At 30.5% G+C, this 18,679-nt stretch overlaps 1 protein-coding gene across 2 annotated transcripts in view; it reads left to right on the forward strand.

The window, feature by feature from the left end:
• LOC127717674 (transcription initiation factor TFIID subunit 5-like) overlaps positions 1 to 18,679 on the forward strand; it is a 40,837-nt gene that overhangs the window by 9,129 nt on the left and 13,029 nt on the right. The window contains exons 3-12 of one of the 2 annotated variants that reach the window (XM_052223418.1): positions 4,394 to 4,472; positions 7,116 to 7,194; positions 7,993 to 8,116; positions 9,122 to 9,240; positions 9,900 to 9,977; positions 10,887 to 10,987; positions 11,905 to 11,996; positions 12,939 to 13,058; positions 13,496 to 13,641; positions 14,619 to 14,756. In XM_052223418.1, coding sequence (XP_052079378.1) covers positions 4,394 to 4,472; positions 7,116 to 7,194; positions 7,993 to 8,116; positions 9,122 to 9,240; positions 9,900 to 9,977; positions 10,887 to 10,987; positions 11,905 to 11,996; positions 12,939 to 13,058; positions 13,496 to 13,641; positions 14,619 to 14,756 — 1,076 coding nt within the window. The other variant, XM_052223419.1, reaches the window with a different exon arrangement.

Consider the following 18,679-nt stretch of genomic DNA (forward strand, 5'->3'; position numbering starts at 1 on the left):
ATATGGCCATGTTCAGATATTATTATGTTGGTATCTTCTTCTGAAAAAAAAGAGATAAATTCCCCTGAATATATTAGACATCCGGACAATTTCCAAAGAGTCTTCATCATTATCAATATTTAGAGTATGGTATCTTCTTGTGTATACTTTGAAGGTCTAACCACAACATTATGACATTTCTTTAAAAACATATCATCTAATTGTGGGTCATAGCTGCAACTTAGGTAGATTGTTACAAGTATGCACATGTACATTTGTACCACAATGAAGAAGAATAGCATACTTTACCAAAACCATTAAGATTGAGAATGGAAACGGGGATGGCCAAAGAGACAACAACCCGACCAAAGAGCAGAAAAAGCCGAAGACTACCAATGGGTCTTCAACACAGTTAGAAAATATAGCACCCGGAGGCAGGCTTCAGCTGGCCCCTCAATAATAATGTATACTGTCTAGTTTATCGAAATGGATGCCACACTTAACTCCAAAGTAACGCTCCTTCTTGTATTTCAGATACAAATCATTTTAGTTATTTTAAGGATGTATTTCAATGCAAAATTTCATTGTATAATTTTATAATATTTTGTTTATACATACTGTTTAAAACTGTCCCCTACAACAATATATAGCACTGAATAACCTTTTGAATTAATAGATAGATATCTGTAAATTTTTGGAAAATCTTCAATATGTATTGACTCTAGAATACACCGGATTTGTAACCTCCAAGTAAAAAAACTTTTTGAATAATAAGATATTATTTTTTTTAAATATTAAATCGAAATATTACAATGCATGTATTTGAATCAATCCGTGTGGTGGTGGATGTAAACGACAACTATTTCACATGAAGGAGTCAAACCAGCTAAGAAACTCTTATTCATCTGTAGATTGATCTTTATACATGACACGATATGTGGTTTATAATTATAATTGGCTTAATGTCCAGTGGCAAACATTTCATATATGCTCAATAAGTTAGCAAATCAAATTGTTCATTTATTTATGGTCTTCAAAAATAGACGATCGCAGAATGAAGGGCAGGAAATCAAGACTTCCAAACGTTATAGCGGGATTGTTAAGTATGTGTGTGGATTTGACTTGCAGAAAGATAAATGCTCTCCGCAAACAAGGCTTCAAATTTAAAGTTGACATACTGTTGCTTTGTATTTATGCATCCGATATACCAAACAGCTAAAGTACAGCCACCTCAATAAGGGTCTTGCATCCGAAAAACCTGGGCCAACAATTTGGTTTGAAAAAGGGATAGTATAGCCATGCATATTTTTAATTCAGGTTACAAAATGTTCAAGCTTAGAAACATTACATCTGGGTTAAAAACAGCTAGATTCAATACAACTTTCTTTAATTTATATATAATATATATAATTTGAAAGGAACTTTAAGATTTTCATGGATATATAGTTTTAAAAATGATATTATTATGAATGAACGCTGTTACATGTAAATCAAAATCACATTAATATAAACTGTATCGTGGTAAAAAAATCTTAATTCAACTTGATAAATGTTGTTAGATTTTAAACATATACATACAACACTTTGACATACGCTTGGTTCAAGTAAGTGCAGCAATTTTGCAATTTCGAAATGAATTTAGTGAATGGTTTAGTGTTTTTTGATTGGAAGCATTTATGTAACTTTCTAAGACCCCGTTTACACTTGTAAAAAAGATCGATTTTTCTTGAGATTGATCTTAAAAAGATCCTTAGTCTAATGTAAACGGGAAAGATGGATCTTCAATCGGACTTAAAAAGTCCACCACCAGAGGTGGTTTTAAAAAGATTGATCTTATTTGAATCGATCTTTCTTCAAGTGTAAACGGTAAGATCGATAGCGATCTATCTTTCTTCAAGTGAATGATATATTTAGATATGAAAATAAATCTGCGCGTGATCGGCGGCAAAAACACACGTGTTTAAAAACAATGGATTGGAAAAGATTCCGCCGTTTTTGGATCATTCTTCTGAATCGATAAATTCTAGTTCTTTGCTGCAAATCCTCATCTTCAAAGGCATTGACAGTTTGTTTTTAAGTGATAGTCTTCTCGCATTTCTTTGTTTAATGACTTGTGACGTGTGAACCAAAAAGATAATTGATGACTGCATACGAAATTCAACTATTTTCTCCATAATTTTGCAGTGTGTGATAGTCCGTGCGAAATGCACTCGTTATTATTCAATTCTATTTTTACGATTATTTGTTTACGAAATGTAAAGTAATCAGGTCAGACCGGTCCTGTTTATGTTGCAGTGTAAACGCACTAGATTAAAAAAGATCGATCTCGATTGATCTTGCTTGTGTAAATGTAAAAGCGAACTGGTCTTTTTGAGATCGATTTAAATAAATATCAGTTCAATTTCGTACCAATGTAATATTTTAAAGAAGACGTGTTTCATGTAGTATGTGTTCCGTGACACAAATTCCATGTTGAATCAAATGCTTATTATAAATTTTATACTTGTTTCCTTCAAATTTAATCAATACTGAATGGTAATAACTGAGGACAATCAAAAACAAGCTTTTATAGCCGACCACAGGGTATGGTTTTTTTCTCATTATTGAAAGCTGTATGGTTGCCTATAATTGCTAACATCCACTTCATTTGAACTTTGATGGATAGGTGTCTCTTTGGCAATCATACCACATCTCCTTATTTTTATTTTGTTTGTATCCATATTATTTTAAGATAAAACATGATGTTGTTAATTCTTTTTTGCTTGTTTTGCTTATTTTCATTTTAATTTTTCGTTAAATCATTTTGACTTTTCTTTTTCGTCTTGTTTAATGTTTGTTTTGTTTTTGTTTTTTGGGGTTTTTTTTGGAAAAGGGGGGGGGATAGTTTATTTTTTTCAACATTTTTTACAAAACCTGGACCATTCTAATTTTTAAAATAGAAATTTTTTACGTCACTTGTATTGCATATTTTGTTTGAATTCAATTATAATAATATATTTTTTCTTTAAAGGAAAGTATTAATTGGTTGAGTAAATAGATTATTTATACTTAACTCTTACTATTGCATTACAATTTTTATTAAGTTATGTGAAATCAAGTGCACAGAATATCCTGCACAGTACCTCAAACTATTTTTTATAAACAAAGGGAATTAACCCTTATCAGGTATCCATAATGACAATATTTCATGAAGTTAGTTTTCGAGCGAATCTTTGTCGTATTTGTGCAAGTAAATATGTATTCGAATTTATAATCTGATTAATTGACAACAATGGATCGAGAATAACACAACCATTATGTTCGTCAGTGTAATTTTTTTAGCAGAAATTGAAAGTTTAACTGACTGCATGATGATGTCACGTGTGAACAGTGAATAAATCTAACGTTACGGCGTTTTTTTGGTTCTTTTAATGCTGGACCTTGCCGCCTTTGACGCACTGGCGCCTCGTACATTCGTAACACATTTACATAAACTGGACATTGTTGTAAAGATAATATGTTGTAGATTGCGGGGAGCGATGGATCCTTGAAAAATATGAGAACATATGGGTATCTTTTCGGGGGAAAACTCAAAATTTTGTTGATTTTCTTCAAAATTATACACCTTATTGATGAAATTGGATTAGGATACCTACAAAATTTTACTGTTCTTAATTCAGGATGATGCATGCAAAATTTTGATGTCTTTTTACGTTTCTATAAATAGCGCTAGGTCCCGATAGGATATTAAATTGTTGCATATGATAGCGAAAAATAAACGTTGTGGGTAATATTACCGATTTTCACATTGTTATGAAATATAGATACAAAAAGGTAAAGTCTATAACTTTTAGCCTAGTTTGAAAAGCTAAAATTCAAGTTTCCTGTGATATTTTATTTTTAACTGACATCGAATGAAAAAGTTTTTTTTTGTAATTTTTACCAACGTCGATAACACCAATTATGCATTACGGCACAAGTTTATTGACGTGACGTTCCCACAGAGTCCCTACCTATGGCTCCTGACAAAAATGCGGCGGGTTAAAAAATGAGATCTCAACCCTCCCCTATACCTCTAGCCAATGTAGAATAAACAAACACACAGCAATACGCACAGTTAAACTCAGTTTAAAAGAAGCCTGAGTCTGATGTCAGAATAGGTAACCAAAGAAACTAAACAAAATGACAATGATACATAAATTAACAAAACTGATGACAATCTAACACACACATTGATATACAATTTGTTTTCTGTTTTTTCAAATATAAAAGATGATGGCTGGTTGAAACCCTGTATTCTGGATGAAAAGTATAATGAAACTACAATTATTTCTATCATTTTACAAAATTGCTGTGTGGTAAATTATGAAATAGAAATAAACATTTCATGCATCTCAATCATTGGTAATACCACATGATTTATTTTTTATTTCAGTTCAGATGATCCTACTCGGTACACTGATTACTACACAGATCTGAAAACATTTATAGAGTCATGTCTTGATGTACATAAGGTATATACACATACACAAAATTCACTCTAAGATGGTATTTATTAACATAACATTTTTCAGTGATTGTAAATCTATTAAAAATATGACTGCTTTCATTGCATAACCATGATAACAGAAATAAAAATGTAAACTGAATTTTATCTATGACATTATTTAAAAAAATTAACCAATAATTGATAAAAAAATCATTACATTTGTTCTGATATAAAAGTAGTCGCACAGATTAGAGTTAGGCATGCTGGGTCCAGCTTTGGCTTTTTAAACTATTAAATGTTAAAGTTTGGAATTATATCACTTCAAGGGAAAACATCGATGGTAAGCTAAGGATATTTGGTAGGCAGTTGTATATTCAAAGGCACATCACAATTTTATGGAGATTAGTTGGCATCACCTCCTCAGTCATGCTCCATTGACTTTGAAACTATATAGTATAATGTACATGTTAAAGTGTTGTTTTTAGTTTCAACATGTACATGTATATTATCAGTGATATTGTTGTCTTTTTTCAAAACTACCTCTACCGTTTTTTTTGGGGAAAAATGCATAATTTTTATTGAAATTGGGAAGTTGGTTTATTTTTTTTTAAACAATATCTGATTTTTTGCTAAACTTTACTGTCTTTTCTGCACAGTTTTATCACGTATATTTTGATTGTCAGACATTTAAACCTGAAAGGTACTTTTTGGGGAGGGGAAAGAGACAGAAACAATGATGGTACTTAATGCATTGAAAACCACATGTGTTACAAACACCATGATGATTCTGATCAGAAACATGGATCTCAAAAGCGCTTTCATAATATCAAATAAGGGGACGACCATTTGATATTCTGGGGGGGGCCAGGAGGATTTGTTTTTGATCGGTTATTTATTTTTGTAAACTAAGAGGACAGATTATCTATTTTCTGCACTGTTGAAGCAAGATTTTTCATTTTCATTAAAGCAAGGGACTGGTTATTTATTTTCACAACTATATTTATAATATTTGAAAACATACAATTTTTAAATTCATTTTTTATTATAAATAATACATGAATAGTCCAATCATTATGTACCATTTAATCAGAATTAATCATCATCATCTGTAGAAATGAATCTTCTGAATTCCCAACTGCATATACATGTATTGCATACATACAAGATATTAAAGTTTGGCTGTAATTAGTGTGTTTTAAAAGTATTGCAAATCATTTATGCCGAGCGGAGCGAGGCTAAAAAAAATTTGAAGGGTTTTGGAGCCGCTGAAGGCCACAAGTTGCTATAGAACTAATGATGCAAAATCTGTTTCCCATACCCTTTCTTAATCTGAAAATGAAAGTTCTGTTTTAATCATTTTTTTACAATATTTTGGACTCAAAGCAACATGTATAGATTCAGTGTAAGACTTAAGTTTTAAGGAACAACATCAAAAGACAAAGATAAAGCAAATATTTAATTCACATAGTTAAGTATGTGGCTGCTGTTTTTTTTTAAACTCTTGATCAAGTTAATAACAAAATTACTAAATTACAAAAGGAATGCAACACTAACAGAATACAGAAGGGCAATCAGTGAACAAAAGACAAATAAATAAGAAACATTGATCCCCAAAAAACAGGAGCTACGTCTGAGGGAGAACAGAACTTGCTTCTTGCAAGACACTTGCCGTGAAAACAATTTGATATGAAGACAAGCTTTTGGTTTTGAAATTTCCTACATGAGGCATTTGCCTGAATGTAGTTACTGCCATATGTAATAAAAGTGAGTTAAGTGTTCCTGAGACAATATACCTCAAGTTAAATGAAACCCATTTTTCAGACATTTCAAGTATTTTAAATAATATTTATACTTTTATTATTCAAAGATTTGGGAAGTGATTCCCGATTTTTTTTTGAAAAAAAATTTTGAATTTTATGAAGAATCTGGTGCAATCTCATGCTCTCAAATAGACCTGCCGAGTTATTTATTTTTAATACATTGCAAGGCAGGTTATTTATTTTCAAACTACCACAGTACAAACCATTTATTTTTGTGATTATCAAGGCTGAGTTATTTATTTTCAAAATCCTCCTGGCCCCCCCCAGAATATCAAATGGTCGTCCCCTAATGAACATGAATCTGAAATTTACGTTCATTAATACCAATACCATCACTTTAGGGAAAAATGTAATACTTATTGGGAGGAATTTTAAGCCATTTTTTTTTAGTAATTGGGAATTTTCTCTAGGGGAAAAAGTCGAATTTTGGATGTAATTTGAGGCAAACGATATCACTGATTATACTATTAAATTACATACAGGCAAGGCAAATCTCTATATATATGTGTCTGTCAACAGTTCATTAACGCTTTAATTCATGTGCAAAATTATAATTGTGCATACCAATAAAGTACACATGATTTATACCAGTTAAAACATAGGTTTTAGAAAGGATGAGTTACTGAACAATTTTTTCAGTTTGAACATTTCATGAATCCAAGAAAATTTTTCAAAGAATTTACAGCATTTTTAAAATTTTCATGGTTTAACAAAATATAAATTAACTTTTGTAAATTTGGCAGAAAAATAAAGGGAAGGTAATTTCTGATATCTAGAAAAGGGGTAAGAAATATATTTCACTTGTAAAAGTAAGGCCTGTGACTGACAGTGAAATATTGGTATTTCAGGTTGAACTGTATTTGATATTGTATCCTGTGTTTGTCCATATGTACTTAGAACTTGTATACAACCAACATGAAAGACATGGTAAGTTTACAATGCTAATACACATATAACTAGAACTTGTATACAACCAACATGAAAGACATGGTAAGTTTACAATGCTAATACACATATAACTAGAATTGTATACAACCAACATGAAAGACATGGTGAGTTAACAATGCTAATACACATATAACTAGAACTTGTATATAACCAACATGAAAGACATGGTGAGTTAACAATGCTAATACACATATAATTAGAACTTGTATACAACCAACATGAAAGACATGGCAAGTTTACAATGCTAATACACATATAACTAGAACTTGTTAAAACTGATATGAAGGGCATTCATGTAATAATAGCACACATTAAATGTGTGGATATGAACTTTGACCTTGCAGAAATTCTTCATGCAGGTTAATGAGTGTGTCCAGTAATGTCATTTACTCTGATAAGGTATTTATGTTTTATGTTGTTGTTTTGGTAACTATGGTAACAATGGGAAAACATACATTTGAAAATTTCTTCTTTACAGTGTCACAGTAAACATACATTTTCACAACAATCATTCATTGACTTATTGTTTACTATATATTTATAGCAGAGGTATTACTGAGTTAAAATATAGCTCCTTAATTGAACATGTTCAGCTTAGTATGTTAGGCTATTATCTTGTGTTTCAGATTTGTGTACTTTATCAAAACGTACAAAAACTGAGATAGGTGAAAATTGTTAGAAATGTGTTTCCATACATCCAACATCAATGAAAGCTATTTTTTTAATACATTAGTCTGAAAATGTTTTATCTAATGTATTTGTATTCTATATTTTTAGCTATGGAATTCTTCCACAAGTTTTCAGGAGAACAAGAATATTATTACCAAGATGACTTAAAACAATTATCATCTGTCACCAAAAGAGAACACATGAGAGGCAATCAACTCATGGATAATTTTAAGTAAGTTACAGTTGTTCATTTTAAGTCCACTGTTTTTGAGAGGGAATTAATTCTTGGACATTACTATGTAATGTAATACAAAGATGAAGTTCTCTTAATTTTGTCATTATTTTTCAAACAGTGTTCCTCTGAGGATCTTATAGCACCATGGCACTATAGTGCTTCATTTTCTATCATAAATAGATTTTATAATAGAATGTATAATTATAAATGTGATGCTCTAATTTTTAGAAAACAGTGCTATTTCAAATCTCATGGTGCTATTTTAAAAGACTTATGAGAGAACACTTAGTCAAAGATGATACATGTATTAACTGAATTCACATTTTATAATCCAAGAGCCGTTTGTTGCTTTTATAATACTATACAATATGGGATTTCCTCATAGCTGAAGGACATACAGTGACATGTAATTGTTCATATTTGTCCTTTGGTCTTAAAGAATATTTGTTTCATTGGTATACACTCCACATCACTTATTAGATAGTATTATGTGCAAACAAAAATAACGGACATTTTTAGTGTGTTTCAGGTAATTTTAACATTACTTCAAAGTTGTTTAACTGCGGGATTGAGGTAGTTTGCACTGGCAAGTTCATGCTCACTTATGTAGTAACATTTTGTTTTTTAATAAATAAATACAAAATTTAATGCTCAATATTTCCCCGTGGAAAAAAATCCTATCTACCTACCTTCTTGGTATTGGCCATATTTCAGTTGACATCATATGATAGATGATCAGCAAGAGCTGTTCTAGATATAAAGCATGGGGGATTGGAGGTTCTCAAATTGATAAATTGTGGGTGGTTTCATTTTCTTTAGAATTTTGTAAAAAATATAAGTGAAATGAAAATTTTGTTTATGTGTGGTTGGGGTTTAATAAAAAGTGCCTCACATTCCCCCGATTCATTTATTGTTGTTGTGCTAATTTTGCATCAAATATTCCAAAGACTTCATACGTTAGCATAGAAGAATCTGTTCTAACAATTTCTCTGAACATTTTAGGGCCAGCAGATTTATAATAAAAATGTCACGTGATTCCTATAATCATCTGAAGAGATATCTGCAGGAAAATCAAATGAAACCATTACTGACTATCATTCAGGAACATTTATTTATTGACGGTAAGATTACATCTGCTAGATAAGAACAGGTGATACAAGTTTAAATGTATGTACGATAGTAGAGGAGCACAATACTTTCTGGTGTGAGTGTCTGTCCTTCCGTCCAGGTTTAAGTTTTGGGTAAAAGTACTTTATGATGAAAATGGGATCAAATCAACTTGAAACACTGGATAAACAAGTGTGGCATGGTATAATATAGACACATGTTGTTTTTTTATTGGAACAAATCAACTTGAAACATAGGATAAACAAGTGGGGCATGGTATAATATAGGCACATGTTGTTGTTTTTTTATTTTTTCGGAAAGAGGTTTAGTGAAGAGGAAAAATACTCATTTATTCATTGGGAAATAATTTTGATACTTTCTTAAATATGAGTGTTAAATATTTTGTTATTTAAGATCTATGAAGAAAAAAAAATGTATGTAAAAAATCCCAATGAGTCAGCAACCCAGAGACAAAAGACCATCTCCATATTAAGATACATTCTTCAATAGTTATAAATTACTACTGGAAGTTAGAGAAGTAACAATCAATAAAACAGTTAATATTTAACACTCTTATTAAGTTAAATAAGTTCATAATTATTGTTAAAAAGTGCTATCATATGTGTTTACATGTATAAGCCCTTACATGACATGTCTATTTTTTTATTTACAGTTTTTGATGGAGTTCCCAGAAATAAACAACAGATAACAGCAACTGGTGGTGGATTGCTAGGAGAGGCAGAGAGAGATGGTATGGATAAACAATGAATATTGGAAATTTTCGTGCATGTCTTATTTTTGTGGTCGACATTTTACTGCAAAATGTACCATAAGTGATCATTTCACTGTTCATTAAAAAGAAATACAATGTTCCAGGCCATTTAACAGGAATTATAAGCACATGGGATATTTGAATGCCCCTTCAAAGGCAAAAACCATGAACAATATCAGACACAAAAATAACCTGATGAAAGCATTTGGTCAAGTTAAAGCACTGGGCTATTGATCTGAGGTAAATTTATGCTATCTAGTTATCAATTAAGTCCAGTGCTTAAATTGGATTTTGGATTTTTTTAGCCTGTCTGGTACAAAAAGAGTGTACCTGGGATCTGTATACTTAAGGAAGATTTTCGCTCCAAAAAAGTTATGGGACTTTTAATCTTTGAAAAATTTGTGTCTAAAAATCTAAGAAGATGTGGTATGATTGCCAATGAGAAAACAATAATACAGTGGCCAAATGCCATATAAGTTAACAACTACAGGTCTTGTACAACCTTCAACAATGAGCAAAATTCATATCCCATAGTAAATTTATACATTATATAGATTTTCATTTTTCTGGTTCCAGGTAGTTAACAAAACCTTTTTTTAAACAATTGCTAGGAATTATTACTGGGAACAGACATATGCTTTTGGAGCAGAAGATTTTGACACATGGAAAACATTTGAAGAAACATTTTCAAATGTTTGTTTATTATTAAGAATATTCCTCCACTCCAGATAGTCTGTTTTCATCACAATTCAAAATATTTGGAAATTTAGCCATCTTGAGCGGATAAATATTGTAACTCCCTCTGTACAGAATGAATAATCTTTACTATATAAACATTAAAGTTAAAAAACCTTTACCATGTTTTGATAAGGATACTTTAAATTCCAGCAAATAAAGCCAAAGTATTCTATGGTTTACTGAAGGAGCCTGATATCAATATACCTGTGGATGATGATGATGAGGCACCTGAAGGCGAGGATAAACCTAAGGTAGGAATCAGTACAAATAACTGGATTAATATTCTTAATGGGCCTCAAAGTGAGGTACTAAATTATTATGTGTAAACAAAAAATCTCTGTGCAGTGGTATTGGGCATGTTGCTATTTTTAACAACTTCTACGTCATTTGGTCTCTGGTGGAGAGTGGTCTCATTGGCAATCATACCACATCTTATTTTATATTAAGCTTAACCTTTTGTGCTGATTTGAGGAGCAGAGGACAACAGAATAAATAAGTTCTATTTTTATAAGTATAATATATATAAATATATTATTATGCGTTTATTATGAGAGGAGAAATTGCATTACGACAATCCAAGATGAGGGGTCAGTAGAAGCCTTTGGCTTACTTTAAGGACCCGAAGATAAAGGTATAAAGGTATAAAGGTTTTAAAACTATGGAGTTCTTTAAAAATGTTTGCAATGAACTGAATTTCCAGAGATGGTTTTGTATGAAAATAGGGATTTTTTTCTCCAAATTATGAAGTTCAGCTTGTTTTAATATTATATTTTTTCCTCAAAAAAATGATTTTGAGATTGGTTTCCTGTACCTTGCTTAAAATTAATTATGTACTGATCTTTCATTATCATAGCAGTTTAAAATAAAACGTCACATGTAGTCATTACTTTTATATACTAGAGCTTTTTGTTATTGAATTTTTTTTTGGGAAGATGATATTCTGAAAGGTTGGATAAGAAAGTGCATGTCTATCTGTACATGTGTGAAAAATGGCACTGACCGAGTATGGCATTTTAGTCTCCCAAACAATCATTGGTGGATTACAATTGAAAAAAAAAATCTCTTTTTGAATATTCTTATTTAACATGCAATGTTAAGCCGCATGTACTTTAGCTCTCAAATTAATGACATCAGCTATACATATTTCAATTCTTTATTTGAATTTAAGAAAAAAAAAGCCAAGAAAGATCCACTTTTAATGAGGAAATCCAAAAATGATCCACATGCCCCACAAAGCAATAGGATACCATTACCAGAGCTGTAAGTTATTTTCTATTAAATAAGACATGACAAAAGTTCCTTTCCAAGAATGAATTTTTAAAAAAAAGTTGTGTGTAATCACTTTTCTAAGAAACTGCAATTCAGACCTTCCTGAAATTTGCTATCCAGTTTTTGTTATCATGCTTTACTGTGTGATGGGTTTTCACATTGACACTCATCACCTGTTTTCTGGATATAGAAAGCTACGGAAAACTATTTCAGTCATGTTGATTGTTTTTTATAATAAATTACAAAACAACAAGTTAATCAAGTCAGAAATAATTATAGATAATTGTATCAGTCAGTTCAATACACCTTATTGCTATTTAGTCCAATCCAGAAAAAAACAGTCATTTAGACAACTTCCTGTTTGGGTCAACAGTTAAGCAAAACAAAGGTCATCAGTAACGAGCTGAGGGAGGAAAAAATTTAGAAAGCGATCAATAGGAAACTTTGATAGATTATGATCCACTTTTTCGAAACTCAAATTATAGTCAAAAAAATATTTTGTTTGAAGTATTTACGATGATTTAAACAGGTCTCATTAAAAAGTATCATGCATGATACATTGTTTAAACAGGGTCCCAGATAGCTTCAACTGGATGAAAAAGTAATTTTAGAACTTAACTGGAATGGAATAAATAGCGATTAGGTGTATACACATATAAAACATTTTTAATACAAAAATCATGAAAACAATGCTAAACTTCAGTATATGTACGTATGATCTATAAATTGAAGAACATAATATAGAAATAAAATTTATTCTGCATTAACCCTATATGAAAAAAAAACAAACTTTTGTACAACAAGTATAGAGTATATTTAACAAAGTACACAATTATTCATTTATAGGATTTGCAAGGAAAAAATACCTGTTATTTTTCATATTCTAGAATATAGTGTTGTAATAAAGCTAGAGTTATCTTTCTTTATTTACAGGAAAGACCAAGATAAGTTGGAGAAAATAAATTCTTTTCGTGAAGCTATTAAGCGAGTGAGAATAGGAGCAGATCAGATGCCTACAGTTTGTTTTTATTCCATTACAAATGCTCACCAAGGGTATGTTATAGCTTATTTTAATATATCTCATCTATAAATGCTGAAGGATTAGTACAATTAAACCTACGGATGAAGTTGTCTGCAGTGCAAATTAAGTTCTTTATGAAATAAATAAATGTAAATGTTTTGCTATATAAATTGAAGTAAATAAAATATTGTTTTTGCGCTGTTCTTCACTGTTTTTCAAAGTTATTTTCTGGCATTAATTAAATGCTTGGAAGATTGTACAATGACCTATAGTTGTAAAAAAGATTTTAAAAAAGCAAGAATAATTCCTCATGTAAATTTGATCTTAAAGGAAGATGAGAGTCCAAAAAAGAAAAATGGTAAAAAAATATTTAGTGAATTTGTAACTGCAAAACTTAGAAAATAACCAATTTAAAGTATATCTAAATGAAAAGGTTACATTTATCAGATTAAATTGCATATATTTTTAGAGTAACCACAGTGAATGTTTGTGAAGATTCCAGCCTGATGTCTGCTGGATTTGCTGATTCTACCATTCGAGTGTTTACTCTGACACCTAGTAAACTTCGAGGAATGAAATCTGGGGATGACTTGGAAATTATTGACAAAGATTCAGGTATTCAATTAGGGCTGTTCATTTAAAACATAAATTGTACTCAGGGCTATTCCATTAAAATGTATGTGGGAGGGTAGGAAGAGACTTTCAAAATATCCCTACAACCAAGAACCATTTTTTAGATAATTTTGCATACTTAAAAAAGACCCATGACCCACATTCAATAATTAAACTTCCCTTCCTACCCTCCCACATACATTTTAATGGAATAGCCCTCAGGGATGGCCCTTTGAAAATTGTAATAATATTCAATGTCATTGTCATATATAGTATATTTACAAAATATAAGATTGTGATAAAATTTTAACTTATAGTATTAAAAATGAGACGTGTAGAATATAAAGAACTCCTGTAAAGATTCTAATACTTAAATAATCTAGTTATAGGCTGTTTTCTGACATAAAGTGCGAAGTTTATGCAAAGTGATCATTTGAATCCACCTCATGCTTGACCATGATTGCTTGCCAGGGTTTGGCTATTCTTATGGTCTTATTTCGTCAACATTGGTATTAAGTTTTGGAATTGCAAATATTTTGCCTCAAAATTCAAAAAAGCAACATTGTTGAAATACAAATTTGGTGAAGAAAAATACATGCTATTTTATTAACAAATCCATGTTTTAAATTTTGTACTTTAATACATCAAGTACTTTTTAGTGATAATGTGATCAGCTAAAGCTAAAATTTAACTATTGCCAGTTCACAGGTGTTGACTCTAAATGTCTGATAAGGTTTAAAAGGAATGCAAACATTCTGTCCTTGTTGAAGGTGATGTTTCAAAATCTAAACAACTTTGGGTAATTCCATTGCTCGTACACCAAAATGTAAATAGCTTCAAGTCATATTGGTTGAATTTCAATTGTTTGAGACTCGCATCGTTTTGGTGTATGCTTTGAAATTATTATCTTGACTACATTACAATCTGAAACCACAAATTGATAAAGGATGAAAATGTAAAAAAATATCTTTTCTTTTTAGATGATGTGCTAGAAAGAATGATGGATGATAGATCAAGTTCAGAGGTGAAGTCATTAGTAGGTCACAGTGGCCCAGTTTATGCTACAGATATTAGTCATGACAAAAAATTTCTTATTTCATCTTCAGAGGATGGAAGTGGTAAGTTTACAGAATTTGGTAAATATTGATAAAAAAATTTTTTTTTTATAATTTTGTTCTGCAAAAAGTGCTATAGAAGTCTTTGTTAGCAATTTTTCTAACCTTTACTGCAGACATTTATATACTGTTCGTGGATATATCCATTTTATATACTGTTTGTGGATATATCCATTTTATATACTGTTTGTGGATATATTCATTTTATACTGTTTGTGGATATATCCATTTTATATACTGTTTGTGGATATACTGTTTGCGGATATATCCATTTTATATACAGTTTGTGGATATATCCATTTTATATACTGTTTGTGGATATATCCATTTTATACTGTTTGTGGATATATCCATTTTATATACAGTTTGTGGATATACTGTTTGTGGATATATCCATTTTATATACTGTTTGTGGATATACTGTTTGTGGTTATATCCATTTTATATACAGTTTGTGGATATATCCATTTTATATACTGTTTGTGGATATATCCATTTTATATACAGTTTGTGGATATATCCATTTTATATACTGTTTGTGGATATATCCATTTTATACTGTTTGTGGATATATCCATTTTATATACTGTTTTGTTTTTTTTTATAATGAATTTTCTTTATTGTAACAAATATACTAGCACAACATGTATGAACAAAGGTATACAGAATGACATTTTCACACAAAGGAAGTATTAAATAATTAAACAACAATTGAATATATGATGGTGCAACAATAGGTTGAAAATAAATAATTTTCTTATAACATTGGAATATTATTTGTTCTTGCAATATCTATTAGTGGTGTTTCAATCAAAATTCGACATTTATTATTTATTCTATAATAGGGGTCCAGGGACTCCAGTATTTGTTATATTCATCTACAGAGAGGTTTTTAAATGAAATGTATTTTTCTAAGTTCAAGTGTTCCTTTAAATAGTTTTTTAAAGCATTTAAATTTGGCAAAACTTCTTGTAATTTTGTTCGGTAAATATAGTATTTTGAAAGCAAAATAATCTTATTTTTAACAAAATTCAATTTAACATTTTCGTAGATACCAAATAGAATAATCATTATATTCAAAGGCAGTTCAATATTTATCATTTCAAAAATCCAGATGTTTAGTGCATGCCAGAGACTGGCGACCATCGGACAGCTCCAAAATACATGTTCTATGGTCTCTTGTCCTTCTTTGCAAAATGTACATATGTTGCTACTATTTATTTTCATCTTGTAAAGTAGTGAATTAGTTCCTAAAATTCTATGTATAATTCTATATTGGAACCAGCAAAGCTTAGTGCTTCTAGTATATTTTGTACACGAAGTGTGTATTTTTTTCCAGTTAATACCAGTCATATTAAGATGGTTCTCCCATTTTTCCTTTGCAGCAAAAGTAATATATTTCTCATTCAATATTTTGTACATGTCCTTTGAACCTTTTTTTGATTCAAAGAAGATACTTATGTTAAAAGGTAGTATTGCTTGAATTTTTTTCTCCTTTACTTCAATATTGATCGTGTTTAACCACTCATTAAGCGAGTGTGCTATTCCATAATAATGTAAAATATTTGGCCTAAATTGATATAATTGTTGGAAATTTTGAAATGACATAACTTTGCCCTGATAATCTAGCAAATCATGCACTGTCCAAATTCCAGCGTTTGCCCAGTTTTTATAGTAGACTCTTGAACCACCAATTTTAATGTTTTCTACCTCCCATAAAGAATAAGATAGAATTTCATCAATACATCTTGGTTTTCTAATTTGATTAAGGGTTTTCCAAGCATCAAAAACCTCTTGCCAAAATTTATTTGATGACCTTTTAATAGGCCCAATATAACTTAGTTCACTAAAATTTATTTGCTCCATAATAGAGACTAATCTCACCCACTTTGAATTCGAATTATACAGCCGTCTTACCCATGTTAGTTTCAGTCCCTGTATAAATGCTTTTAAATTTAGCATTTTTAAACCACCCATATAATAATCTTGACATAAAAGATCTCGCTTGACCTTATCAGGTTTATTATCCCAGATAAAAGCATACATTTTATTTGTTAAATTACATAACATATTCTCATCTGGACTAGGGATAGATAGAAACAGATGATTTAATTTAGATATGACCAAAGTTTTTAAAATGGTAATCTTTCCAAAGGGGGTGAGATACTGTTTTGACCATTTTTTCAAAGTGTTGTCTATATTATCTAAAACTGGCCTATAATTTAAATTAATCATTCTATCTAGGTCAACTGAAAAAGTAATTCCAAGGAGCTTAAATGTACTGGAGCCCCATTTCAATCCCCACTTTACACAAATTTGATCTTGGCTATGTTTTTTGCTACCTATCCAAATAACACTTGTTTTTTCTATATTAATCTTAAGTCCCGAGATTTCAGCATACAATTGGAGAACACAAAGAGATGCATCGAGCGATTCTGGCGAGCCATCTAATATCAATGATGTATCATCTGCATATTGAGAAAGTACAAATTCTGTATCATCTATAGTAATACCCTTTATCTCCTTACTATTTCTTACCAAAATGCCTAATATTTCTGCACATAGCAAGAAAATATAAGGGGATAAAGGATCTCCCTGTCTACAGCCTCTCTCTACAGTGAAGAATTCTGACAGAAAACAGTTTTGTGTCACTGCAGCTGTTATATTGTTATAGAAGGTTTTAACCCAGGATATAACTGATTCACCAAAATTAAAATATCTTAATGTATCATAAAGAAAGGACCAAGAAATGGAATCGAATGCCTTCTCAAAATCAATCAGCAAGAGAATTCCTGGGATATTATTTTCTTCAGTAAAATGTAGAATATCATATATTAATCGACAATTTTCGTCTATATATCTACCTGGAACAAAACCAGTTTGATCAGAACTTATTAATTTTGACAAAACAGATTTTATTCTCTCTGCTATACAGCTTGATGCTAATTTATATGTAGAATTTAGAAGAGTAATAGGTCTCCAATTTTTAAGAAATTGTTTTGGTTTACCATCTTTTGGAATACATGTAATCACTCCCTGCCTCTGGGTGACAGACATTTGGCCCTTCCCATATCCAAAATTTATAGATCTAAGGACAAATTTACCAATATCAATCCAAAAAAATTTTTTAAAATTCTGCCGTGTAACCATCAGATCCCGGACTCTTGTTATTTTTCATTCTCTTTAATGCTGCAGTTAATTCAGAAAAACTAATCTTTCCCTCCAATAACTGCATTTCATCCTCACTAAGCTTCGGTATATCATTATAACAATTGTCCCGTGTTAAGTCAACCCTTTTCAAACAATCTTGTTTTTTATAAAGTTTCTCATAAAACACCCTTGTCTGATTTAAGATTTCTTTTTGTTCTTCCACTATAACACCATTTTCTAAAGTAAGTTTTTGAATAGTCTTATTAATATAATTCCTAGTCTCTAGGTTTTTCTCCTTCTTCAATCCACTGACTTCTTGACCTAACATACTGTCCCTGAACCTTCTTTTGTCTATACATTTTAAGTTCTGCTTTTTTCTGATCAATCTCTTCAAGATTTTCTTCTGTTAGTGCATTTTCTTCTAATTGTTTTAATTTTAAAATAATCTCATTTTCAATTTTTATACCCTCCTTTTTTTTATAAGAGGCGTATGAAATAGTTTTACCGCGTATTTCTGTGATTAAAGTTTCGAAAAATAACTGGTCATCAACAGTCATGACAGTAAATTCAATTTCATAGTTGTCAATATTTTGTAAATTTTCATCTCTATATATCTTGATGGCATATTGTTCTTTTACTGTACTTATGAGTTTTTTTATCTCTTTAACATAGTCAGTATCATGAAGAAGGGAATTATTAAACTTCCAAAGGCCTCTGCCTTTTATAAATTCATTAATCTTGAAAGAAAAGATCACTGGTGAATGATCAGACCTATA

This window comes from Mytilus californianus, unplaced genomic scaffold, assembly GCF_021869535.1.
Source record: "Mytilus californianus isolate M0D057914Y unplaced genomic scaffold, xbMytCali1.0.p SCAF_10, whole genome shotgun sequence".
NCBI classification, from domain to species: Eukaryota; Metazoa; Mollusca; class Bivalvia; order Mytilida; family Mytilidae; genus Mytilus; species Mytilus californianus.